This window comes from Caretta caretta, chromosome 16, assembly GCF_965140235.1.
Source record: "Caretta caretta isolate rCarCar2 chromosome 16, rCarCar1.hap1, whole genome shotgun sequence".
Taxonomy (NCBI): domain Eukaryota; kingdom Metazoa; phylum Chordata; order Testudines; family Cheloniidae; genus Caretta; species Caretta caretta.
The window spans coordinates 19,938,717-19,966,383 of NC_134221.1; the positions used below are offsets into that span (position 1 = coordinate 19,938,717).

The 27,667-nt window shown below is 46.6% G+C and overlaps 1 protein-coding gene across 6 annotated transcripts in view; it reads right to left on the reverse strand.

The window, feature by feature from the left end:
• The window catches only part of GPSM1 (G protein signaling modulator 1), a 214,140-nt gene that overhangs the window by 111,642 nt on the left and 74,831 nt on the right, over positions 1–27,667 (reverse strand). Inside the window, exon 1 of one of the 6 annotated variants that reach the window (XM_048822349.2) lies at positions 10,756–10,884. The exons of 3 other annotated variants lie outside the window; for them this stretch is intronic. In XM_048822349.2, coding sequence (XP_048678306.2) covers positions 10,756–10,865 — 110 coding nt within the window. In that variant the 5' untranslated portion in view covers positions 10,866–10,884. Of the gene's footprint in view, positions 1–5,669; positions 5,689–10,755; positions 10,885–27,667 lie in introns of those variants that run through there. 2 more of the 6 variants (XM_048822350.2, XM_048822355.2) reach the window with 2 other exon arrangements.

Consider the following 27,667-nt stretch of genomic DNA (forward strand, 5'->3'; position numbering starts at 1 on the left):
CAGATAAGAGATGCTCGAACTCTCGGGCTGTGTCATGCTCAGCTACATTGGCTCATGATGGATGAAGATCACATGCCACAAAATGCACAAGTTGGAACTTAGATCTCTCATGCCAAACTATACACCATTCGCAATGAAAGGTCACCACTGAGGGAATGAGTGTAGGGTTTGTGCCCTTTGTTCTTCTGTAAAAAGGAAGCCCAGAATGGGTTTTTTTTCCCCTCTCTCTCTCTATAGAATTTTTTTTTTCCTGTTGGCTTTTTGGATTAGAAAATCAGATCCTGTTTACCCTGGAGAACTCTGGCAGCAGGAGGATTGCTGAGCATCCCATTCCAGTTCTGTTTTAATTCTGCCCTTGCATGGATGCACTACGCTGGTCTTTAATTACATGAGCACGTTCTATTGTTTGTTACAGGCATGGTCACTGGCGTCTAAACCCTTCAGATTCACAGCACAGACCACTTCTACCTGAACTAAAGGGCAACTACTTGCAAAAGTAGGCTAGTTTCCTCTACTTCAGTGGTTTTCAACCTTTTTTCCCATTTGTGGACTCCTAAAAAATTTCGAATGGAGGCACAGACCCCTTTGGAAACCTTAGACAGTCTGCGAACCCCCGGGGCCTGCGGAGCACAGTTGAAAACCACTGCTCTGCCTGGACCAGCCCCTAGAGGGGGACACGGCACACACTTTAAACACTATTTCTGAGACACCAGTGCAATGTGGATTCCTGGGTTCAATTCCTGGCTGTGGGTGCAGAATGGGTGCAATCTCGTACTTTGAACAGTTGTGACATACAAAGAGCTAAGCAGAAAGCTGAGATACAGTGTAAAGGTAACTGCTGTGTATTGGTGGAGAGAGTAAAACCCTGTAAATAAATGACAGAGTGGTGTTGACAAGGGTGGAGGTCCCAGTGCTGAGACGAGGCAGGGGTCGGGGCATGCTGCCCCTCCACAACACAGCACAGTTACTCTAAAAAGGCCGCGTGGCTGAACCGTGGGTCTGTGATATTGACGGTGTTCTATCCCACGGGGTCCGTTCTGGCCACTTCATTAAAGGTGCCTAGAAAGGGAGCTGAGCTCATTTGACAATCTAGCCTCTAACGGATACAGAGTTCTTTTGAAAATATCTTGTCTATAAGGCCCACGCGTCTAGGATGCCCAAGTGCACCCACCCTGATCCATAGCTAAGGGTCACTAACAGCACTTCTGAACACAGCCCAGAGAGAAGGTGGAGGAGCTGGCTGCAGGAGGAGTAGAGGTCTGTCTCTCTTCAGGAAAAGCCTTGCACCTGCTATAGACAAGAAGCAAGTCCTGGAAGCTTTTACAAATGGCGTGATGGCTCAACCCTTTACAATCTCCTGCTGCTCTTGGAAGAAAAAAATAAAACCAAGGCACTGCAGCAGCTCACCCTCACAGCAGAGAAAGGACAGGACTCAGTTGTGATGAATAGAAAACGCTGAGGATTCTGAACACACGGAGACCATGTGCTTCTCCCGAACTCCCTATGTAAACATTGGTGCTCCCTAAGTCCTGGCCTGCAGTAGTCAGTCACCTTCAAAGGAAGGGGAGGAGGAATCTACAATTGAACATGGAAATGAAAGGCACAAGACTAAACTGTTTTTGTTCCACCCAGTACTTCTGAGCTGCCAAATCAACCAGCTGTCTGAGGCAGACACTGCATTATATTTCCTAAAGCATGTCAGGAGATGGAAGCTGCACCAGGGAGTGTATGTGGAAGAGACAGGGTGGGGTTTGTTTGTTTTTTTTAAATCTGTTGCTCTTTCATTTGCAGGGGTTCCCTCCGATTGTCCTCACGTGCTGCACAAATTGGCTTGCCGCTGCCCGAAAAACATTTGCTCAAGCCACAGCTCCTGGAAGTAACACAGTGAGGCAAGGCTCATTGCAGCCCTGTGTGCGAAATAGGTGAGAGGCTGCAGGAGAGGGAAAGTGCAGAGCTCCCAAGGTGTTCACGCAGGCTTCATCTCTCTTCCTTTCCTCATTGAGAGAGGGATTGCTGCTCACCAGTGCTCATTTTGGTCGATTTCTATCCCCCATTAGTTCCAGAGTACTTAAAGGGCATTCACTTCCATGGCACATTTGCTAACAACAACAGCACGGGCAGCGGTTGTATTTCATTGCATTTACGCTGCTATTAACAGAGCTGAGTCAGAGGCCAACATTTCAGAGCACAGACAGGGCCCTCTCTGCGGCTTTGGTGCTCAAGAACTCATACCTCTCACCTCCCAAGTTTTCTTCAGGGGCCAGGATTCAACAAACCCCACCCCTCAAAGCAAAACTCGGCCAGACCTTCCCCTGCTTAGTTTCAGCAGCTGACTCTCCGTTCAGACTCTGCCTCACCCAGAATGTCCCCATCCTTGGGCTAGGCTTCAAGCTCACAATGAAACCTGAAAGCTTGCAGGTTTCAGGCCATGTTTTAGCACTGAGGTTTGGCACAGCAGCTAATGAAGAATACCTGGCACTTCTAGAGCTACGTCCATCTGAGGGTCACAAAGCATTCTGCAAAGGTGATTACTATCATCCTCATTTTACAGATGGGGAAATAGCCAATAACTGCACAGGAAATCTTACGTTCCAAACCAGTGAAAATCAGCTCTTCTGAAAAGCATGTGTAATGACACCTTGTGGGAGCTGGCGGCAGGGGGTGAACCCAGAACCTTCAGCACCACAGCACAAACCTCTGCCACTCAATATAAAGGGTAACACCCTCAGCTGTCAAAAGCAGACTATTATCCTCAAGTGGGGAGGCCAGTGGTACACACTGGCAGGTATGTTACATGTTTTGCAGTCTATTGAGGTAAAGTCAGATTGCTGAGTTTAATATGGATTTCCTTTTTCTACAGTTAAAACCCCACTCCCATCCTCATATCCACTGACTAAGGTCAAGGGTAGCAACACTTCTACACCTGATATGTACCTTGTTAGGATAACTATACCTGTATTTATGGTGGGACAGATTCATGGACCTGACGGGTCAATTCCCTTCTCTAACTCCTCTCATGCAGCAGACAGAGAGAGGGTTGCACTGTTCTGTCTCCTTGGTGCGGATATTTTTTTCAAACAGGGTACTTTAAATTACTTCAATGAGCATTTCAGAATGGGAGGGAAGGCTTGCAAGGGTTCCTAGGACGTTTTGTCTACAGTGTCAGTACGCTCAAAGGAATTCGTTCCATTGCACTGGACTGGAAACAATGCCTCTGGGATGGTTTTGCCAGAGATGAAGTCGCATTTTCTTTAGCTTTTTCTCAGACCGACTCTTTCCAGCATCCAGAGGGCAAGAGAGGACAGAGAGCGTGAATAGCTTTGCATTGTAATGTTCCCTTGGTTGTTACATCAGTGCACCCTCGGTCTTAAATATTTGTTTTTGTTTTAAGGCAATATGTCATTTCGCAATAAAATAAATTTAATTAAATGTACAATGCACAGCAGAAGTAAACGGATGGATTGTATTGGTAGGCAATTTGCTGGCTGCTCAATCGACATAAGACGAAGATAGTGGATTTAGTGATTATTTATTTTAGACATATAAACCCAGCAGTGAACAGGGACATGCATGTGGCTCAGTTATTACTGAAAATGTTTACACATTGGTTTGTTCTTTTTTTTTAAATTAGGGAGCCATAGTGAACATTAAATGGGAGATGCCTAAGCTCAGCCATCTGATCTTCAACAGAAATTTATTTATTAAAGTCCCAATCCTCCTATAGAATCCAAGTTGGCAGATCTTTCAGCCACACAGATCACCATTACCTTCAGGGGAGGCAAGAGGTTACCTGGAAGACTGGACTTATATTTTCAGCGTGAAATCCTGGGTCCATTAAAATCAATGGCAAAACTCCTGGGGCCAGTATTTTACCCACTGTCTTTGAGCGCAGCTGCTGAGAAATTCAGCAGTGATAATCTGGGTAATAGGACAACCATGCTTTGGGAAATCTTCCTACTGGAATTTAATGGGGCATCTCAAAAGGCAAATTTTAAGCTTGGGAAGAGCACAGTTCCTGTCCCTTGGCACACACCAGGCTGTATTTATTTGTCTTTCCGTTTAACACTAGGTTTGTCCTCTAGGAGAATTTAAATCAAGACTGGATGTCTTTGGGCTTGGTTTAGGAGTTCCCGGGTGAGCTTCTCGGGCCTCTATTATGCACAGACTGGGTGATCATAACAGTCCCTTCTGGCCTTGAAATCTATGAGTTACAGCAGGGATTTTCAAAAAAAGAAAAGGAGTACTTGTGGCACCTTAGAGACTAACCAATTTATTTGAGCATGAGCTTTCGTGAGCTACAGCTCACTTCATCGGATGCATACCGTGGATTTTCAAAAGCGATCAGTGTGCGTAACTCTGCCCCAGTGAGGCCACTGGGAGAACTCCCGTTGGTTTCAAAGAGCGGAGTTAGGCTGAGCAGTTTTGAAAACTCCACCAAACTTCCTGTATCTTAGAATAAATATATTTGGCCAGATTATTAAAATTCTCTACTCCCTAATGGCCCAAATGAACCAGCAAGGCACAAAAAGAAGCCCACGGGCATTTAACAAGAGTGAAACCATTTTAATGTACTGCCCTGGATGTCCCAACCCTCAGTTTACCTGGGATTTCTTTTTTTCCAATCTCTGGTTTCATTCCTGGGGAGCTGAAATAATTGCCATTATTGAATAATTGTCAGTGAGCACATTAAGCCATTTTCTTTGTTTTTGTGTGCATCTTTAACAGATGCCCCACAGCTCAAAGCTGGGCACTTCTGGCTGCTGTTACTGCTGGGGAGCCCACTCATCAAAGACGCAGGTTTTAGGCAGGATGTGCAGGTCTGTATTTGGATTCTGAGACCAGCCCATAAAAGGGAAGTGCAATTTTTACCCAAAAGGATCAATATTCACTCTGCAGAGGGCTCTCACCTCAGTCCCATGTAAGGGCTCTATGGGAAAGTTCCCACTACGTCAATGTGATCAGGGTTTGACTCTTAAAGCGCTGAATAAAGTGTATAAAGTCTAGTTTACATGAAGTTATTCTGGAATAGGTCTTCTTGATTAACTGTTCCTGATTAACTCCATATATGGATGTTCTTACTCCAGAACAACAGTGCCCACAACTGGCGTCAATCAAGAATAACTATTGTACTTTACATTCACACTCTGCCTACACGTGAAATTTGGTAATTAAGCCCTGAATATGAGATTTAATCTTTTTAGTACAGCACCCTCATTTGATAACTGGGCCTACAGTATTAACACTAGGGACTAAAACCAGGGACCTGCACACCCCAAACTTCAGATCTAGAGCCTCACCTTGCAGTTCTGAATGCTCATAAATGTTAGGAGAAGCTGGATGTGGGTCCAGAGTCCAATTCTGCAGCCTGGGCCCATGTCTGGCCAGCACACTTATTATTTGGAAAGTGTCTTCCTCATCTGGTTATGTTTCCAGTCCCAGAAGGTTCTTTCTTCCTGAGAGCAGAGCCCACTTCATGTTTATGGCCACATCAATGTGCGGATTGTGGTGGTTTGGCTGGATTCTCAAAACTTTGAGCCTTCATTTAAAAACACTGGTGTTTGCAGCTCCGCTATGCATGCAGTGGTCCCTTCACTAGAGAAACCGAAATCATCCTCCAGAAACTGGGGAAGGTCTCAGCCAGTGAGAATGAAATAATATTTCACACTTACCCATCACATCTGCCTACTGCAAAATTCTTGCTCCTTCCTCTGTACCATCTGGTGTGGTCACTCTCAAAGACAATACAAGACTAGATGGGCCTTGGGTCTGATCCCATCTCGCAAGTCCTATGTTCCTAAATACGGGAGGCAGGGAAACATCTTACTAGAGCCAGTGGGGAAATGTTAGACAATGTTTTTTTCCACTGAAAAATGCCAAATTGTCAAAACCAAAATGGTTTGCAGAACGGGATCAGTTCCAGTGACTAAGAAAAAGAAAAAGAAAAAAAGGTTTAAAAACTGATGTATTTTCAAAATGAAAACCCCCAGCTTTCTGGTTTGAAAGGACTTTTCATTTAGAAATTTAAGCTAATTTAGGCCACGTAAAAGGTTAAAAACAGAAAAGGAAAAAGGGTTGGACTCAAAATAAAAGGTTTTAAAATGATCAAAACAAAACATTTCAAGGGACCCAAACCGGGAAAGCAGAACCTGGGGAACAGTTCTGAGATTTTGACTTCTTGTCCTGACTCAGGAGGGTAAAATTTTTTGAACTTTCAAAAATGGTCACAGGACGGGGAACCAGGTTCCTGCCCAACACTCCTTCTCATGGCCAATACTGCGGCTGTGACTTGAACCATGCTAACTGTGTTAATTGTCTGAACGCTTTCAATTCAGTTCACAGGAAAGCGGACGCAGGTTTGGTTTTCAACTGATAACCAAGGCCATACAACTAACTCCCCCCTCCAGGCATCCCCTCTCTTCCTCCCTTCCCACCCCACACAAAGGAACCAGCTGAGCTCAGTGAATGCCAACCAACAAATTCAGGCCTGTTATGAAATTGCACATGCTGGGGACTTCAAGGGATTTACCTTTCCCACAAGCCAATTGAAAGGGATTTTTTCTTGTTCCCAGAAACACAGAGGAATAGGCTGAGGGGCCAGTCTTTCCACATTCTAGCTCACCTGGAAATCCCCTCTTCTGCAATACCCCTGCTCTGCCCCAGCCACACCGAGCATGCTACATCTGTTCAGAGGCATGGACTCCGTCTCCGTGACCGCTGAACAAGGGAACTGAATCAGCTACCTAAAAAGGTGGTACCAATTTACACCAATGTCTAAGGCTCGTATTGTATCTAACTCCATCAGGGCAGGTCAAGCTGACCTTGTCTGCCCTAGTAGCCCACACGGTTTCTTTAAGAGAATCTGAGTTGGTTTTTCCCCTCTGCCCCAGGCTTTCAGAAAGGGTATTACTGGGCTGGCGAGTGCTCAGCCTTCCTCCTACACATGCTAACCACACAGCCGCAGGGCAGAGCCGCAGTGATGGACAGCTCCGATTAGCATGGGCAGGATGGGATGAGGAGATACTGCCAGAGTCTTTTCACAGACTAGACTTGCCAGCGACTTGCAGCCAATCTGATTCTGTTCCCTTTCTGTCTCATCTGCTTTTCTTCAGCTCCAGCGCTGCTAAATATTTCAGGCCAACTGAGACCTGTAGAATCCTTTTGAAAACACACCCCTCAGAGAACATTCTTCTGGGTCAGTTGGGGCCTGATCCAGAGAGGTGCTGGGCAGTCGCGAACCCCCTGGAGATCAATGGGAGTTGCAGTTGCTTGCTCTCTATCAGGATCATTGAAAGGGGTTTGGCTGAGACCTTGATTCAACTTGAGATTCCTTTGCTTCACATTGCAGAGTGAGCAAGAGTAATAGACTCAGAGAGCCCAGAATGACAAGTAAGTGCCTTCCTCAACCTGCCAGGCAGCTAATGCAAACCGGGAGGCCGATACCACTCATGCGTTCCCAGCCAAAGCACACCTTCAATTGCCTATTATTACCCCTTCAGTTGATCCTTTGGGTTTCGTAAGTGCAAATGGAGCTGGTGGTTTATGCAGGTCACAAAAACAAACAAACAAAACCCCTCCAGACAGTTCAGCGTTCCCAGCAGCAGCCATGCAGGAGCAGCTCAGGTCTGGAATGGTAGGAAGGCTGCAGGCTATGACAGATTTTCCCTGGCATAGCTGCGGTACAGCAGATGCATCGCCTCCGTGAGCTGCACCCGTCTTACACTTTCAGGGCTGTTAAAGGCATCATCGAGTGCTCCCTGAAATTTTGGGGTGATAAAATTCTAAAACAAACCCGAAGACCAGATGTGCTTTGTTTATAATAAAAGCTGCCTTTATACCCCGGTTGTTGGTTACACTCCAAACACAGACAAATCACAGAGTTCTCCTGGGCTGTTGCAGATCCAAAAAACACCCAGTTGGATTTCTCCAAGAACAGGCTTTTCCCCTATTTCAAACCCAGGAAATGGAGTTTCCAAGGAGTTCGGAATCGAATACACCAGCCTATCCAGTTTAGAAGCCAGCACCCGAGGACACAGCTCTGCTGGTTCTCTAGGCAAAGTCAGACTCAGACTGGCAAACAAGTCCAAGCTGTGACAATGCATCGTGTTCCTAGGAGACTCCAAGCCAAAGAAAACGCAGTAGCCTTGTGTACAGCCAGGTTATCTGGGTAAATTTTTCCCATGTTGCTAAAACTAGAGCAGCTCCACTAATGCAAGCAACAATGGGTTACCTAGTGTAGACAAGGCCTAGCATTAGCTCGACTTGCTCTGAGCAGGATGAGACAAGGTGGAGTTTAAAATACCTTTGGCCAGCCCACGCTAGTGCTCCCACCAGAGGAGCTGCAAAGGTATTAGTAATGGTGGGAAACTTTTTCCCAAGAACTCTGTGCCAAGAGTTTTATTGTTTTCTTTTTTCTTAAACGAAGCCGATCCTTGCAGACTCGGAGCTGGACCGATGACAATCTAAGGTCAGCAGCAGAGCATAAAATGCTGGTTTTCATTTTTTATGACATTATGGGAAAAAAAATCTATAAAGGCCATATATTTTAATTTGTAAGCCCATAAATTGAAATGTGGCAGGGCTCCCAACAGAAGGCTCAACCACGGTCTTGCAGCAGGACAGTAAACGAGCAAGACAAGAATTATGCTGTTTTGCTGACCCAATAGAAACAGCCGACTTCGCAAACCCACTGCCTGTTTTATGCTACTTTGGAAGCCCATATTGCGTAGCCACTAGTTGAATGGCAAATCCTGGCACTCTAGTGCAACACCGTTTCAGTTCTTGCAGAAAAGCAGCATGTGATGTAACTAGGAGGATTCTCAAGTGTTTTTCTCAAGACCTTTTGGCGTCAGCCTACAGTGGGGATTTTTGTACTGGTGTAGCTAGGCTGAGATATCTGCTCTGATGGAAAGCTCTAGTGTGTCCATGTGTTGCACGAGCACCCAAAGATAAAATGAATGGTGGCAAGTCACCTTTTACACCAGTGCAGGGCTCCTACATGAAGGGATTGCACTGGGACAGTGAAAGCATAGCATTACTGGTGCAAAAATCCCTAGGGTAGATAATCACTTAGTTCTGAAAGTCTGGCCTTGGAGACCAGCGCTTGGTATCTTTACACAAGCCTGCAAAAACAGGCTCTGTCCTGCATTTCCACAGGTGACAGTCCCATGGGTATCTATTTTTTTTCCCAGGGAGCCTTCCAGGGCCTAGTGAGAACCCTAAGCAACCCTATTACTCTCCCAAACCCCAATATCACATGTCAGGCCCCCAGAATTATGATTAAGACAATCCTGAGATTTTTTTTTTAAATTGTGGGGTTTTTATTTGCCTTCTGGTGTTTAAATTTTTGGGGGTTGTGTTTTCACGTTTTCTTCAGAAGCAGAAACATACATTCCTTTTAGATGGAAGTTTCTCATGTAAATCACGTGACTCCAGGAGCTGAGACTTCAAGAAAAACACCAAATATGGTGAGAACTGACAACGCTGTCTCCCTTCCTATTTCTAGGATAGCTAGGATTTCCCTCAGGCCTCAGTAATGCCTCTCCTTAATCTGCTGCAATGGCTATTATGCAATGGCAGACACTCCCTCCCCTCTCAGGGATTGAACATGCAGCCTTCCACAAATGCCTCTGGCCCAGGGAGTGGTAGATCCTGAAAATAATCTAAATGGCCTGTAAAAATGGAGAGATCTAAAGCCAGATTGGGGATGCCAACAACTGAATATTGCTCTGGGGACATATATCAGAATGAAAACAGCCTGGACTGGACATTTCATAGCTGTAGTTCAGTATTACCAGCATGGCTAAAAAGTGGATTAACTGGAGATCATTCCCAAGAGCTTTCCTAAGGTTGCTAGTGCAAATGCTGTGGTCACCTCAGGATTTTACAGGGCTCCAAATAAAAGGAATATTAAGACTGCTCCTAACAATAAATCTTTAATCCTGCTCTTCAGAAGAGCAAATAGACAGTAACAGAGCAGCCAAGCAGCAAAGGATCCTCTCTAATTTAGGTGGTTGTTAAGCAGGAACAAACATGCTGTACGTAGTAATACTCAGCTGCTGTGTCTAAGCAGTAGCCATGTCTGCTCTTTATCATACGCCGTGCCACGGTGCTTTAGAACAAGGATTCATCTTTTCCAATCGAGTCCCAATTCAAACTGGGTCCTAAGGCTGTCTCTCACTCTCAAGCTTTGTCTATTTCTTTTCCCATCTCCCTGCATCTGCGGGATGCCCTGGGCATGACAGAAGCTGTGTATGGTTCAAACCCCAGGTTTAACAATCATTGTTTATTACTTGCCTGCCGGAAGCACGCTCAGTGGCTGCAGTGGTCATGGGTCTCCAAGAATGGACGTCAAAGACACTTTCACAAAGCTATTTTACATACCTTAAGCTCCCCTCTATAAAACTCCCGTGGTGAATTACAATGGTTTCATACAGAATACAGCCTTTTCTAGAGGACTTAAAGCACTGGCCCATACCCCTTACTCTAAGGTTGGTTCATATATAGGATAGATTTGGCAGTCTAGATTAAATAACTGCATGAAGCCAGGAAGGGTCCTTTTACAACCACTGCCCCATGCAGACATTCGTATCGAACAGAGGAAGACCCCTACGAGCAGCCCACATGGGTGGGTGGAGAGAAGATACGAAAGACTCAGAACAAAAGCAGGCGTCACTCTGAAATACACCTGAGGAACCCAGATAAAAGTGACGGCAAGAACGAGATGGGTGACACCAATGTCCCTCGACAGCTCCTTACCTTAGCCTGTACGGTCTGTGGGCAGAGGAAGCTGGCAACACACAGGAACGACAGAACTTCCATAAGGATTTAGTGCGCTGGAGGAGCCTGTCTATCTTAATCCAGGGCATTTTGGAAAGGCTGAATTCACAAACAGCCTCTACTATGAGCAGGCTGCTGGGAGCCTTTGAAGAGCAGTTACACCCTCAATAACACTCACCGCTTTAATTGGTACATTTTTTAAAAAAAATTCTAATCACATGTTTTGAGCTGTTACTTTTTTTTCTTTTTTTTAATTGCATCCCCAACTGTGTGCAAAGCTAGCTCCAGGCAGCCAGCTACGGTAGAGAGAGCTGACAGCCTTGACAGATGACTCAGTGTTTGTTTAGAACCAGGTTTGCACAGCGCCTTCTTTCTGCCCCCATCCTAGCCCCCCAGAGGAATGGATTTTAGCAACTGCCTTCTATCTGGGTGGGCAGGTTCCAGAGCTTGAATGACTGACACTTATTGAACTGGTGCATTAAAGAGCCCCACGGCTGGATTTGGATCTCGTGGCAACCTCTTTCATCTGGAATAACTCCACTGATTTCAAAGGAGCTACTCTGGGGTCTGCAGCAATCAAAATCTGGCTTGTGTGCTCTACATTTCTGCTTCATTGAAGCAGGACAGTGTCTTGGTCAGTGGCCAGGTGAAAAGGAAACTTGATGGGACTCTACCCAAGCCCTACCCACAATTCCTGGGGGATTGGAGCTTGGGATTGTGCATTGATCTGGGGCAGAGCATCTTTTCCTTTCCCTTGGTCACTGACCAAGACACCGTTCTGCAGCGTTGGTGTAGATGTGTTGGTCCCAGGCTATTAGTACCTCACCCAGCTTGTCTATCTTCTATTCTCTTTGACCAACAGCAGTTGGTCCATTTTTTGAGCAACTCCAGTCCTTAGATATTCATTAGCTTCTTGGCCACACAACTTGCCTTCAGTTTTTTGGGGAACTAATTTTAAACAAGCCACCAGAATCACGCCTGCAGTATTTGCAAGCACATCCATTTGCGTTTCCCTTTGTCATAAGCAATAGTCATTTGCGTTCCCCTTTGTCATAAGCAAGATAATGTCCCCCTAAGTAGGCCTTTAACTAGCAAAGCATTTAAATGCATGTATAAATCAGTGGACTACTCATATGCCTAAAATTAAGCATGTATTTTGGAGGATTGGGGCCTCAGTGAAGGACACCACTGCAAACCACAGCCCAAAGTCCTGGAGCCTTAAAATCACCCCTGTGCTGCAGCAAAGTAGTGTCTTATAGTTTAAAAAAAAAGCCACACAGAAACTCAGTTTCTTCAATAGAATTCACAGGTCAGGACACACCTGGTAGAACACACAGAATTTCAAGGTTCCAAGAGAGAATCTGCTCCATCTGTGTTTACACCATGGAACACCACCTCCTTAGGCCATGAGATGACTGCTCATTGGCTTGCTAGGCCAATTCCCCCTTATCTCATCCAGCTCTGACAGACGCATTTGGCAAATGGGATAGAGAACGGGCCTTCTACATGATGCTAATTCCACATTGATCTTCAGAGTGTTATCAGATGCTTTGGCAACAACGGATTATATTCCTGCTTTTGTGCTACAAAACGTGTGCTCAGTAAACAAATAAAATCTGAGAGCCTCCTGTATTTTATAGTCAGATACAATCCCCAAAACAATTCTCTGCTCATCTCTAAAATGTGCCTCTGTGCCAGAGGCTTACTGGAAAATAAATGACTGTTTCCTGATGCTGAATCAGCTGCGATATGACAGGTTATACACGCAACACACACATCCTCACCAATCTCTACGAGTAGGTCTGATGTGGGCAATACATTTTCATGACAGATGGTGACAAGCACACAGTCAATGTTGGCAGGAATGGCTGCCAGCTCTGTTGCTCTTACAGGAACCAACAAGCTTCCATCCCTACCAGCCCACAGTTGCTCGCTCCATCAGCTTTACTGGCCCCTTATTCTGCCCGTTTGGTACAGCCAACTCCGAAGCCTGCACTATAGGCCACTTTCAATAGGCCACTTCTGTCTTTAGAGACCACAGTCCCCCAGGCTTCCAGTCCAATTCTTCACTGCTAACAATGCTGAAATTTTATCTCAGGGCAACTAAAGTAGGTAAGCTATCCAGAGGTAAAAACACAGTGAGGACAAGGCACTTCAGTGTTACCGTGAAGTAAATTAGACAAAGTCAGCACTCTACTCCTGCCTGGAGTTGGTCTCACGTAGTGTACCTGATGGTAAAACTGAAGCACCTTATCACTATTGTGTTTTTGCCTTAAGATAATATAACACAAGGACCTCTTGATGTTGATTGCCAGAAGGCACAGGAGTACATACGGGTACCAGGATCCCCAGAGGTTCACCAGAAGAATGGCACGTAAGGTCACACCTGTCGTCATAATCATTATGAGATATACGTATGGAAAATACCTGAGGTGTGATGCATATATGCTGGAAATTATGTAATTAAAGGCAGGTCACTCAAAGGTAGCGTGTCTGGAGACAAACTTCTGCAGACAGAAGGCGGGAGACCCTTATCTTCCTGGTAGACCAATGGATATTGTGTGTCTCACAACAGAAGTCTATTAACATACTGAGTCAAATGCTAATGAAGAGTTTACAGAGAATTCCGATGAAAATTAACAGGAAAAGGTGAACAGAGGGCAGGAGAAACCCTATTTTCAGGTGAAGATCAAAGGTCTGGTCTATCTATTTGGGGGTGCAGAGAAACACCCAAGCATCCTTCAGCCTGTGAAGACCAGCTGTCAGCGGGCTAGACATTATGAAATGGGGATCTCGGACATCTGAAAACACTGGGAAAAGGATTTGGGGTAAGCGATGCTATAGGAGAGAAGGGAATGGCTAGTGTGTTACGTTTAGGCTCTAAAAGCATGTTATGATTTTCTTTTATTGGGAATGCTCCAGAGGGATGCTTAGGGGTTGGTGTGTGCCTATCACTAACCTGTACCGAGAGGGAGATGCCTGGGAGGCAGTGGTTGAGTTCCCAGAGGCTGGTGAGGCAGGGAGCTGACCACCAACAGCCACAGACAAGACCCACGCTAAGGGCAGGCGGTAGCAAGATGCCTCACAACCCTGGGAAGCATCACAGATAGTAGCGAATGCGAGTGAGTGCTGAGGCAAAAAAAGATACTCCTTTATTAGCAGTGAGGACAAGGCAGAAAAGAGGTTTCACTGTGTTTTGATCTAAGCATCACCTCCTTCTCCCTCCCCAAAACCCTCCTGTTACTGGCTGGCTTGTCTTACTTCGCTGTTCATCACAAGATCTCCCTCCACAGGTGGCCTAAGCGAATGGGGTAGAAAAATATGCTTGTGGTTCACAGAGATCCTAGGCAGGGCAATTCATTATTATTTGTGTTGTGGTACCTTCTCGGAGCCCCAGTCATGGAGCAGGGTCCCATTGTGCTAGGCCCTGTACAGCCACAGGACACAAAGATGGCACCTTATATCTGAGGCTCCTGAGCTCTTTGCAAACACTAGGTGGTGAAGACAGGTAAACACAGCCCCATTCGCATAGATAGGGTAGGGCTATAAAACACACATAAAAGACCTGTTTAGAGCAAGTGCCGGGGACATCAAGAGGCGAGCAGAGGCACTGAGAGGCAAACTGACCTCAGTGCAATCTAAGGCCTGGCCTACACTACAGAGCTAGGTCGAGGCAAGGCAGCTGACGTTGACCTAACTATGGAAGCATCTACACTTAAATGTTGCTCCCGCCCCACATAACAGCCTTAATAATAACCACCTCCACAAGCAGCCAAGAGTCAAGGTCCAAGTACGTAGGTTGGCACAGTGTCAGTGTAGACACCGCGCTGCTGACATCGACTGTTACTGGCTTTCAGGCGCTATCCCACAATGCCCCCACGCTGACAGTACGACGGATACAAGCGCTCCTGGTGAGGATCCACACCGCTGACACAAGGAGCACAATGTAGACGCGCACAAGCGATGTCATTACTGTGGCGGCTGTCCACCTAAGGTAGGGCAACTTCATTTTGTAGTTTAGACCTGGCCTAAGTCAGAGAGATGGTGACTAGCATGTTAGCCCCACCCAGCTGCGATCAAATGGAATGGCATCTGCAGATGCAGCGGTGTTACCGTAGGCATGTTGCCCAGTGCCTATGCTTGAAGCCATCAGAAAGCAGAACCCAGTAGAGTGGCTTGGTAAAGCGGGACAGCTGGCATGGCTGAAGCAGAAAACCTAGTAACCAGAAACCTGCTGCAGCACGCCTCAGGGCTGCAGTGACTCAACGGGGGCAAAGCTGGAGGATGGTAACGTTGTCCCATGAGGCAGCTATTTAAAAATATTAAAGCTTCTTCATTGCACAAAGGAATTAGGAACTGCATTTCCTCTGTTCCCCACATTTCACAATAGCTCACTGAGAACAGCTGCCAACCAAACGCTCCAGCAAAGCTGGCTGGCTCTAGTTAGCGCTTATTTGATTATAGGCCCCAAGAGTGGTTTTCTACCAGGAAACGGCATATTTTTTAAAATTAACTGCTGACTTCTTGGAGCCTGCAAGATGGATGGGTGTGTAGCGAAGTGGGGCTCTGGGCTCTCTAATTATTGAGAGTGGTTCCCGTTTCTCCGATGAGCTTATACCTGAATTTAGGTTTTTAATGGCGACCAGATGTTGTGTGAATGCTAATCGGGCCTTTCACTCCAATGTCTTTTCATTTCCCTTGTGTGTTTGCGGGTTGAATTGTTCCTACCACATCTGTAGGGCAGCTCTCACAAACTATGGCCAACAACACAGACTGCAGCGGTGTGTACACACGCACACACACACGTACACACTTTGTTGGGATAGCCAGCCACAGACCACGTGGTTCTCTGGAGCGCCCCAGAGTGACTATACAGGCTGGGCAATCTACGGTTACTGCCCAAGTCTCCCGAAATCTTGGCCTGGGCTCCCCCATCATAGAAGGGACTGCTGACTACATTATAGAGGTCAAGGGAGGCTTTGGGTGCAGCTGATCTTAAAACCATCAGTTCCCAGCTTCCTTCTAAACAACCTTTCCCCAGTGATCAGAAAGAATGGCATGAATATTGTAACATGGAGCAATAAGAGGACTGGCACCATGCCACTGTACTGGAAAGCACTAAAATAGGAAACCAAGCTAAGGGGGAAATTCTCCTTTCAATGCACATCTCATCCTCTGAGGGAGGAAGGGCGTGCACAGAAGAATGAACTGGGACTCAGAAGAGCTAGGTTCTAAGCCCAGCCCTGCCACCATCTTCCTCTTTGACCTGGACAAAGACACTCAACCTCTCTATGCTTCATTTTCTACCCCCCCACACACAGTAAAAATGGGGATAATGCTTCCCAGGGGGATGTGAGAATATAGCCAGTAACGTTGGCAAATCGCTTTGAGATCCGAGTAGGACAATGTCTGCTGGTCAGTATGGGGATGGGTACGCTACATGAACCTAGAGAGAGGGATACGGATTGGCAAGGTTTAGCTCTCATGGGTGGAACGAATGCAGAATACACAGAGATTTGCAGGGTTGATCACAGAGGAGAATTTTGTTTTGAGGTCATTTGTTCTCTTGAGGCTCCATGCCATGGAGTACAGGAAACTGTAATAATTCACTACAAAATCTGTCTTAGAAGCTACAGCAGTAGTCAAAACCGCCAACAGGCCATACTGAACTAAAACTGAGAAATAGGGTTGCCAATTTTGGTTGGACGTATTCCTGGAGGTTTCTTCACAACACAATCTTTAATTAAAGATTAATCTTTAATTCCTGGAGACTCCAGGACAATCCCAGAGGGTTGGTAAGCCTACTGAGAAAAGAAGCCCTTGAAGGATCCGCCAAAGAGCAAATGTGGTGCTGTGGTTTAGAGAAATGTAGGAGACATCTGGAAAAAGCCAAAGAAACGTACGATGAACTGCCCCGTGTTTGGAGGGTAGCTCACTATAGGAAAAGCTCTGTATTACCTGCAAATAACCACACGTCAACACGACATCATCTTAATGTATGATGGAATTTCAGTGACACTATGATTTGGAACATACAGGGACCATCTGGCAGTGTGCATGAGCTTCATCTCAGAACCTGTTATTATTATTAATTACTTGCATTGCAGTAGCATTTACCTACCCCAGCTGAGATCAGAGCCCCATTGTAGTAGCACTCTAAAAATCAACTAGTAAGAGCGAGACTCTGCCCTGAAGAACTTACAGTCTAACAGACAAGACAAAGTATGAGAGAGGAAAGAGCGAGGTAAAGTGACTGGCCCAAGGTCACACTGCATGTCAGAGGCACAGCCAAGAATTGACCGTGTCTCCTGAGTCCCCAATCCAGTTCTCTACCCACACCCACTCTCTGAAACAAACTCTGAAGTGATCAGGCTACCAAGTTCATCTTGATGTCTCACTCCACTGGCAGGCACATGCGGGGGAAGGCAGTGCTAGGTCCCCAGCCCAGGACACAGGTAGTTTCGCTCAATACAATGGGTTTTCAAAGCACGGTGGGAGCTGAGCCTTGATTTTCTGCTGATCGGAGAACATGCTACATACATATCAAGTGATTGTGCCAAATCAGAGCCACACCTTAAAAGAGACAGGCAGGCCAAAATGTCTGCTTTTGGAAGGCATTCATTGGAGCTGCCTCACTAAGGTCAGAGTCTGGGCTCCTATCCTGGAGCCCAGGCCTCACAGGGTACGTCTGCACAGCAAGCAGAAACCTGCTGCAGCAAGCCGTGCTGGGTCATTCAATCGCTGTGTAGACGTGCGGGCTCCAGAACCCGAGCCTAAATGTCTACACAGCTAATCTTAGCGACCCGGGCTCCATGACTCACTGCTGTGGGTTTCTGCTTGCCATGGACACGTGCCCACATACAGGGGTTGTTTTATAAAAAGTGATTTTACAAATCCCTCATGTTAATGGAAACATTTGTTAGCATTTTGTTTCAACGCCCTTGTGCAGTGGTTTTGTTTGGATTCAGACAACACAGATGCTACCGCGCTGGGCTGGTGCATGAGAACCAGAGCATGAAATCTAACTAGCTTGGGTGAGCAGAGTGCAAAGAGAAAAGACAGAATGTAACTGGTGAAAAGCCAACTCGAGGTCTGGAATTCCTTCAGGTTTAACGGCCTATGGTGTTTTTAAACACAGGGCAGGACACTAAGCTTTATAAGTGCAGTATAGTGTGTAACCGGGCACCTTACACTGCTGGAAAGACCAACGTTCCCAGCTCAGACAACCCCAAAGAAAGATTCTGGCAACTAAAGGCGGCTTGCGATTGAAAGCACATTTTTTGTCGGTGGCAGGCTGGCAGAGTTCCATGGTTATTTTAATGCTGCTGGGCCTGCGTTGAGGTACTAATGATGTGCTATGGTGCTGAAGGCCTTGCATAGCCATACTTTTTTAAATTTACATTGAAATAAACACATAAAATAGGGAAAACAATTGGAAAGCTGTATCTAGGACTTGATTCGCCCCCTCCCATGCTGACTTCAGTGGGACTATGGTCAGTATCAAGCACTTGCAGGAATGTGCTTTTAAACTATATATTGGGACAGAAATGAGCATATGGAGAGTTGCCTGGCTCAACTGCATTTAAGATCAGATAGACATGACATAAATTTACCAACTGGATTATGTCAGCTTTCTTTAGCTTCTCATGAAAAATAAAATCCTATTTGTACCAGTGGAGACTAAACGGTTTAGAAAATCAGATCCGCCAAATAAAATTTAATTACAAATACCTTAGAGGAGGGAAAGCTCAAGACAGTCTATGGGAAGATTTTCTACAGACAGCATAAAAATAGTCCTGACTTAGAGCCCCAAGACAACTTTAATGATCAGGCTGTGCAAAGATACAGGATGTGTTTTTGTTTTGTGGCGATGGTCAGCATTTTTAGTCTATTTTTTGTACAGGGAAGTGGCTTTGAATTCTGGAAGCTGGGCTGGCTGCTCAAAGGCCAGCAGAGCTCGGTAGGCATGAAGTGGGGAAGGAGGATTGCTTAGGCAGCTACCTGGAGTAAAGTTTACTCTAAAACTATCACAGCATCAAGAGGTGAACAGATCCTAAGACAGTCCTGCCTCCCGAGACTGAGCTGGTGGTTCATTTGTCAGGGCTGAAGACATTGCCGAGTCACCCGAACTGTGTAAAGCAAAACAACTCAATGTTTAAAAAACCCATGATTTTCATTCTCTCCTCAAGAGGTCTAGGACTGGTCACGATTGAGATCTACTGGCCATGTGAGGTGCAGGGCTGGAATAGCAGGGGGGGCTTAAGGTCAGCCTGAGATTCACAGACAAATCTCTGGGTGAGCCCAGATTGACTTAGCCAGGATTGTGGCAGGGACGCGTTAAGGTGTATAGTTAGAATAGAGAGTAGGGGGACACTGAGATGTTGTAGATTAAAATAAAGGTCCATTGGCTGTGTGAGATCCCAAAGTAGACATGGCAGAAATGTTGCAGGTCAGATTGACGTGCACCTGCCGAGCTGTCAGCAAGGAACATCAGGGAGTGATGTGTGGAAGGGTTTGAAGTGCAGAGGTTAGGTGCAGGGACCAGAACAAGCAGGGGTTGCGCCAGGACATAAGAACAGCCATCCTGGGTCAAACCAATGGTCCATCTAGCCCAGTATCCTATCTTTCAACAGTGGCCGGTGCCAGGTGCTTCAAAGGGAATGAACAGGGCAATTTATCGAGTGATCCATTCCCTGTCGTCCACTCCCAGCTTCTGGCAGTCAGAGGTTTAGGGACACCCAGAGCATAGGTTGTGTCCCTGACCACCTTGGCTAATAACCTTATTGACAGACCTATTCTCCAGAAACTTATTGCATTTTTTTTTAGCCGTTATACTTTTGGCCTTCACAACATCCGTGGGCAATGAGTTCCACAGGTTGGCATTGCGTAGTGTAAAGTACTTCCTTGTGGTCGTTTTAAACCTGCTGCCTCTTAATGCCATTGGGTGACCCCTGGTTCCTGTGTTATGTGAAGGAGTTAAAAATTCCTGATTCCCTTCCTCCACACCAGTCACACTTTCATAGATTTCTGTCATATCCCCCCTCAGTCGTCTCTTTTTTAAGCTGAGCAGACCCAGTGTTTTAAATCTCACCCCACATGGAAGCTGTTTCATACCCCTAATGGCGTTTGTTGCCCTTCTCTGTACATTTTCCAGTTCTAACATCTCTCTTTTGAGATGGGGTGGCCAGAACTGCATGCAGTGTTGCAGAATGAGGTCCTGGCACAGCAGCATGCCGGAGGCCCAGACATGAAGCGGCAGAGGTTCCTGCAGGCCTGGACTAACATACAGCAGCAGAGCTGCTGGGGGATGGAGTTGGGGAAGCCAGGACGAAGACTGGAATAGCTACACGGATGGTGCGGGGAAGGATGGAGAACATCCGCAGAGCTATATGGGGAAAGCTTGCACAGCATGTGCCCCCAATTGTTTGGCTCAAGACATGGATATTAGCCTCTCATCCTCACCAGCCTTTCATACCCCCTTAAAAATAAAAATATATATATATAATAAAGTGAAATTCTCCACGGATTGTGCTACAGCAGCAGTTTATAAACACCTCTGACTTTGGTGCTGGCTGGCACACTGCTTGTAGAGGACGACTGACAACATTTTTAATGCTGCAGAGGCTGGGAGATGTCTCTTGGCTTTAGAATACCGAGTCTAATCAGCCCAGCTCGCCTGCTTCCTGCTCATTTATCCTACCAAGACCCTCACCCACCAACCCGGATGGAATTAGGCATCATTAATTCTCTTGAAATGTGGTTTGCTGGGCAATATCCCTGATCCCTAATACTTTAATGTGCTGCCACGCACAATCCTATTTCATAGAGGGGCAGCTGCATTGTATTATGCATGTAATATGCCCTAATTCAAACTCAGCCTAAGCATTAAGGAACTACATTTGCAACCAATAAACCCCACCTTCTCACCACCACACTCTGCTTTTGCAAACTGACTGCTCACTAGCACAGGCTCAAAATGGTCTACAGGGGCCTGCAGGCCCCCAGGGCTCCCTACCCCCAAAGAAATGTCCTGCTCTGTAATATGAGCGGGAGTGAGTAAGGATGGTCAGGTTTCAGGGGAGACACAGTTGGCAGGGACACCACGGGGTCAGGAACACAAGCCAGGGCCAGGCTGCTACCCCATGCTCGAGACTCAACATGCTTCATAAAGATCTCTTTTCTACAACTCTGCCTGCCTCGTCACTTATTGCTAATGAATCAGAGCCCATGCAGAGCTTCTCCTTCCCAGGCATGAGAAAGAGCCAAATCTTCGGTGATGTCCATTAGGAGCCTCCTTTGCCAACCTAACCTGAGACATGTTCAAGTACCACAGGGATGGGCACCAGTGCAGACCCTAAACCAGAGACAAGTCCCAGTCGGCAGTGACCCAGGAACCGACTGGCTTTGGAGCCACAGATTCACCTGAGAGGGCCCCAGTGCTGGAGGGGAGCAGGACCAGGAGATACAAGCAGTGAGGATCTGGGTGGAAGCTGGGGGCCTAGCCCCAGCTGCCCTTCACCCACACCATGAAGCATCATCTAAGACTCCTTACAATGCTAAGCTAAGCATCTCCAGAAGGCAAGAGGGCCGTGCTCGTGGCAGGCCCAACTGTGAGGCAGCTGGGCCCACCAAAGAATCTCTGACATCGCTTCATGCTGAGGGCAGAGAAGACCCTCCTCACGCACCCCCAATGCCCTGGCAGTGCCAAGTGGAAACAGCCCAAGTCCCAGCTATACAGACCACTCTCCTAGCGTTTTCCTGGTCTCAGAGGCCTTGTGTGTCCAGGCTAACACCCCCCTGAGCCAAACTCCCTGCAAAGTGCTGAAACATTCAGGTAAGTGGCTCCTTTTCATTTCCGGTTCTCAGCTAGGCCTGGCAATGCGCCAAGGATGGCTCTCCTCACTGTACCCCATCCAGGGCCAGAAGCACTAACAGAATGAGCCTGCTCTCCCCAGCAGGGAACAGATTCTGCAGAGGGAAGAGGTAAAGAGAGAAAAGAATCCAACCTCTGTGGCCACTTATCCAAGCTGAATTCTGCACCTGTTGAGGCTGACCTCTCTGGCCAGCCCTTACCTGCCCAGGAGCTCCGGAAGGAAATTGGAATTTGTATACACAATCCCTAATTCTGGTCAAAGATCAGCAGGGAACTGAACACTTACAGCAGAGGTGGCCAACCTGAGCCTGAGAAGGAGACAGAATTTATCAATGTACATTGCCAAAGACCCACAGTAGTACGTCAGCCGCCTCCCCATCAGCTCCCCCCACCGCTGCTCCCAGCACCTCCCACCCCCCACAGCCCCGCTGATCAGCACCTCCCCCTCCCTCCCCGCACCTCCCGATCAGCTGTTTCGTGGCGTGCAGGAGGCTCTGGGAGGAAGGGGGAGACAGAGGGCACAGCAGGCTCAGGGGAGGGTGCGGGAAGGGGTGGAGTGGGGGCAGGGCCTGTGGCAGAGCCAGGGGTTGAGCAGTGAGGACCCCCTGGCACATTGGGGCTGGAGCTACAGGTGCCAACTTTCCAGAGTTGGTGCCTATACAAGGAGCCGCATATTAACTTCTGAAGAGCCACATGTGGATCTGGAGCCGCAGGTTGGCCACCCTGACTTACAGCATTGAAGTTTCCATATAAATCACAGCTGGAGAGATCACACTTTAATGCACAGATGAGTGATGTTCTTTTGAATCCAGGCAGGATCTTCCATCCTGCTGAGCTCCTTTAAAGGCTATCATCATTCCATTAGCTACAGTCCATAAAGAGCTTTTCCCAGCTGTACAGCACATTGTACGAGTTTTCACTCTGAGGGGACAGAAGCTGGTTCTCCAGCCTTATGCCAACATATGCGATCTTTAACCTTCCTGCAGCCAAGTCGGGTTTTGCTCCTGTTGGAGAAGCAGGCCAAGGAAAGGCAACCCCCACTGTTTTTTTATTTTAAAGTGCTGGCATAAATCCAAATACTGGAATATTTTCATTGCTACTATACCAAGGATAAGGATTCAAATTAAACTGGCACAGGCCATTTCTATCCATTTACCCAGGTATTTATAATGCACCCATCACTGCAGTAGGCTCTGCTATTTGTCATGTAGCATCCTCATTCTTAAGCTTCATGTGGAGGTGTGGGGGTGGGGGCTAATGTTCGTAAAGGAATTTTCAAATGTCTTTTCTTCAGCAAATCAATTTCCCAGCCCTGATAATGGCTTTTCATCCTGTGGCTGTAATAGACGCATGCTATCTAATTCCCTTTCTAAAATAAAATTAAGCCAACCCCTAATTGGTTACATCACCCAGGACAACTGCAGAAATTAATTCCATACAGCAAAAGTACCAAGGGCAGATGGAGTGCATGAATATTGCTAAAGAGAATTCCAGTTAGCACCAAGGCTCTAACCAGCACCCGTCTGCTAGGACAGTGGTTCTCAGACTTATTTGGCCTATGCCCCCCTTCTCTGTGCCTGTAGCAATTTACACCCCTGCCTCGCCACACAAGTACATGTACCAATAAAAAAATAACAAAAGCCAACATGCAACTCTCACTAAATATTAAAAACAGTAAGGCACTGATTCAAACACAGCCAACGATCCATTGTAATAAAGGGCACAAGCAAAACTGTAATTGGGGTCAATGCTTACAGTTAGATGTGCAGACCGCATCGTAGCAAACAGCTTAACGTACAGGTACCAACGACTTTGTATAATGCTATTCGAGCTTAACAAAAATCCATCAAAATGCACAGCACCATCCAGAGTCCAATGCACAGCGTCATCTGAGGACGCAATATGTCTGGAGGAATCGGGGTGCTAGGTACTCACTGATGTGGGTAAAATGTGCACGGTACCCCCCCCCCCCCCCCCCGGCAAGCTCAGAATAAATTCTGCCCTCCCAGAGTTGGAAACCTCTGCACTGGGAGATTGGGTACCTACACAGCATGGTCTCCACCTGAAGGTAATGTCTTTTGGGTATTGCTGACCCCAGCTGGATTTGAACCAGCAATCTAGAGGTAAAAGGCTCCTCCTCGCTACCCAGACAACCCAGACTTTTTAAAACAAACATTTCCTGCGATGGCAGCATTCCCACTGTCCAGCCGAACCACTTTCCCAGCACCCAAGTCAGTCCCAACTTGGCTGCCAATGATCTCCTCACCTGGGGACCCATCAGTACCCCTGACTTCTCCTTTGCTGACTATGAGCATGGTTCTTCAGGTCCCTTCCCAGGAGGGGAGGCAGAAAGGAGCTACGACGAGGTCGGCGGCACAGCGGTGAACCTCCTGGCAAAAGACCTTTGCGTAGCAGGTGATGTAACTCAAGGCCATCCCGTGCAAGGCATGACCGAGCCATGCTGTGCAGCAGAGGAAGGGGACAGGCGAACGCCGTCATTTCCAAGCCCAGGTCTCCCTGTCCAGTAAGGCTCAGAGATAGCCAATTAAAGAGTCAACATTCAGCTCTCTGTGAACTGACTTTAGGGGGACGCTTCCAACCCTGAAAGGCAATTAAGCTTATTTGACTTAGAATCACAGAACTGTAAGAGACCTTGAGAGGTCATCTAGTCCAGTCCCCTGCACTCATGACAGGACTAAGTATTATCTAGAGCATCCCTGACAGGTGTTTGTCCAACCTGCTTTTAAAAATCCCCAATGATGGAGATTCCACCACCTCCCTAGGCAATTTATGCCAGTGCTTAACCACCCTGACAGTTAGGAAGTTTTTCCTAATGTCCAACCTAAACCACCCTTGCTGAAATTTAAGCCCACTGCTTCTTGTCCTATCCTCAGAGGTCAAGAACAACAATTTTTCTCCCTCCTCCTTGTAACAACCATTTATGTAGTTGAAAACTCTTCTCATGTCCCCTCTCAGTCTTCTCTTCTCCAGACTAAATAAACCCAGGTTTTTTTTTCAATCTTCCCTCATAGGTCATGTTTTCTAGAACTTTAATAATTTTTGTTGCTCTTCTCTGGACTTCTACAACTTGTCCACATCTTTCCTGAAATGTGGCACTCAGAACTGGACACAATACTCCACTTCAGGCCTAATCAGCGTGGAGTAGAGTGGAAGAATTACTTCTCGTGTCTTGCTTACAAAAGTCCTGCTAATACATCCCAGAATTATGTGTTTGTTTGTTTTGCAACAGTGTTACACTGTTGACTCATATTTAGCCTGTGATCCACTATGACCCCCAGATTCCTTTCTGCAGAACTCCTTCCAAGGCAGTCATTTCCCATATCGTATGTGTGCAACTGATTGTTCCTTCCTAAATGGAGTACTTTGCATTTGTCCTTATTGAATTTCATCCTATTTACTTCAGACCATTTCTCCAGTTTGTCCAGATCATTTTGAATTTTAATCCCATCTTCCAAAGCACTTGCAACCCCTCCCAGCTTGGTATCGTCCACAAACTTTGTACGTGTACTCTGTATGCCATTATCTAAATCACTGATGAAGATACTGAACAGAACCGGACCCAGAACCGATCCCTGTGGGACCCCACTCATTATGCCCTTCCAACATGACTGTGAACCACTGATAACTACTCTCTGGGAACGATTTTCCAACCAGTTATGCACCCACCTTATAGTAGCTCCATCTAGGTTGTTTATGAGAAGGTCATGCGAGACAGTATCAAAAGCCTTACTAAAGTCAAGCTATACCACGTCTACTGCTTCCCCCCCAGCCACAAGGCTTGTTACCCTGCAAAGAAAGCTATCAGGTTGGTTTGACTTGAGTTGATAGAAAATTGCATAACTCCTAAGCCTGCCACCCCACTCGAAAGTGCTATTTCTGTTCCATCCGTTTGTCGTATCTGCTCTACAATATGAAATATTTTAGGACAAAAAAAGGCAAGGATTGCTATTGCTTGCGGGAACAGGACATAACAAGCACAATGTCTGGCATAAACTGTGTTAGTTAACTGCCAGTCAGCTAAACTGGCACAGGGAATACTGATAGAGCATCTTGATTGGAAGACTAATCCGAAGTGTTCAGATGACCTATATACACACATGCGTGTCTCTGTGTTTAGGGCAGTGCATTTATTATTTGTATTACAGTAGCAACTGGACACCAAAGCTAAGCACAGAACCCCATTGTGCAACGGGCTGTACACATTCAGAGTAAGAGGTGTCTCCAGCCCAAACAAACTGACACTCTAAATAGACAGAAGAGACAAAGGCTGAGAGAAATCACCCCCTTTTAAATAGGGTGAAATGAGAAATACAGTGACTTGCCCAAGATTACCCAGGGAGTCTGTAGCAAAGCCAGGAAATGAACCTACATCTCCTGAGTTCCAGTTCAGTGCCTTAGCCACAAAACCATCCAGTTACTCACAGAATGCCTGCTGCTGTGGGATGACCCACGTTACTCATGAATGTTAAAACTACAAACAAGTTCTGCAAGCTGAACAGATGTTAACAAAACCATTACTCCACACCAAGTAATCCTGCGTTTTGCCTAGACCCCCTATGACGCAGCACAGACATTTTAGAAATGTGTGTGCGCGTGATTTTTCAGACCCTTTTTCCTGCCAAGGCAGGCTGCCTTCGTGCCATGAGTCCAACCACACCGGCCGTAGGTGGGGGCAGAAAAACTATAGCTAATATAATTTAGAGACTTCTAATAATGATCTAAAATGGCTTTTTCAAATGTAATAATATAGCAGTTTGAAGGTCTGATATATCGGGGCTAAAAACAAAGGCCTTATGTCACAAAACAAGGGCATTTTCGGCTTTCCAATGGCAAAATCCTGGGGCTGGTTTTGTTCAATATCTTCATAAATGATCTGGAGGATGGTGTGGATTGCACTCTCAGCGAATTTGCGGATGATACTAAACTGGGAGGAGTGGTAGATACGCTGGAGGGCAGGGATAGGATACAGAGGGACCTAGACAAATTGGAGGATTGGGCCAAAAGAAATCTGATGAGGTTCAATAAGGATAAGTGCAGGGTCCTGCACTTAGGACGGAAGAACCCAATGCACAGCTAGAGGCTAGGGACCGAATGGCTAGGCAGCAGTTCTGCGGAAAAGGACCTAGGGGTGACAGTGGACGAGAAGCTGGATATGAGTCAGCAGTGTGCCCTTGTTGCCAAGAAGGCCAATGGCATTTTGGGATGTACAAGTAGGGGCATAGCGAGCAGATCGAGGGACGTGATCGTCCCCCTCTATTCGACATTGGTGAGGCCTCATCTGGAGTACTGTGTCCAGTTTTGGGCCCCACACTACAAGAAGGATGTGGATAAATTGGAGAGAGTCCAGCGAAGGGCAACAAAAATGATTAGGGGTCTGGAACACATGACTTATGAGGAGAGGCTGAGGGAACGGGGATTGTTTAGTCTGCAGAAGAGAAGATTGAGGGGGGATTTGATAGCTGCTTTCAACTACCTGAGAGGTGGTTCCAGAGAGGATGGTTCTAGACTATTCTCAGTGGTAGATGAGGACAGGACAAGGAGTAATGGTCTCAAGTTGCAGTGGGGGAGGTTTAGGCTGGATATTAGGAAAAACTTTTTCACTAGGAGGGTGGTGAAACACTGGAATGCATTACCTAGGGAGGTGGTAGAATCTCCTTCCTTAGAAGTTTTTAAGGTCAGGCTTGACAAAGCCCTGGCTGGGATGATTTAATTGGGGATTGGTCCTGCTTTGAGCAGGGGGTTGGACTAGATGACCTCCCGAGGTCCCTTCCAACCCTGATATTCTATGATTCTAAGTCTCATGGCCCACAGCATACCAGACCTTAGACCTGCCAGAGATCTAGGACTGAATGTCCTTCAGCCTGTGATGCATGATGGGAGAGATTTTGGCAGTAGAATTACACATTTGGGGAGAAGGAGGAAACACTGGTGGGAAGGAGAGTAGCTGTTTAGAATTGCAGAAGTCGTCCCAACAGAGGTGAAGTGAACAGAGTACAG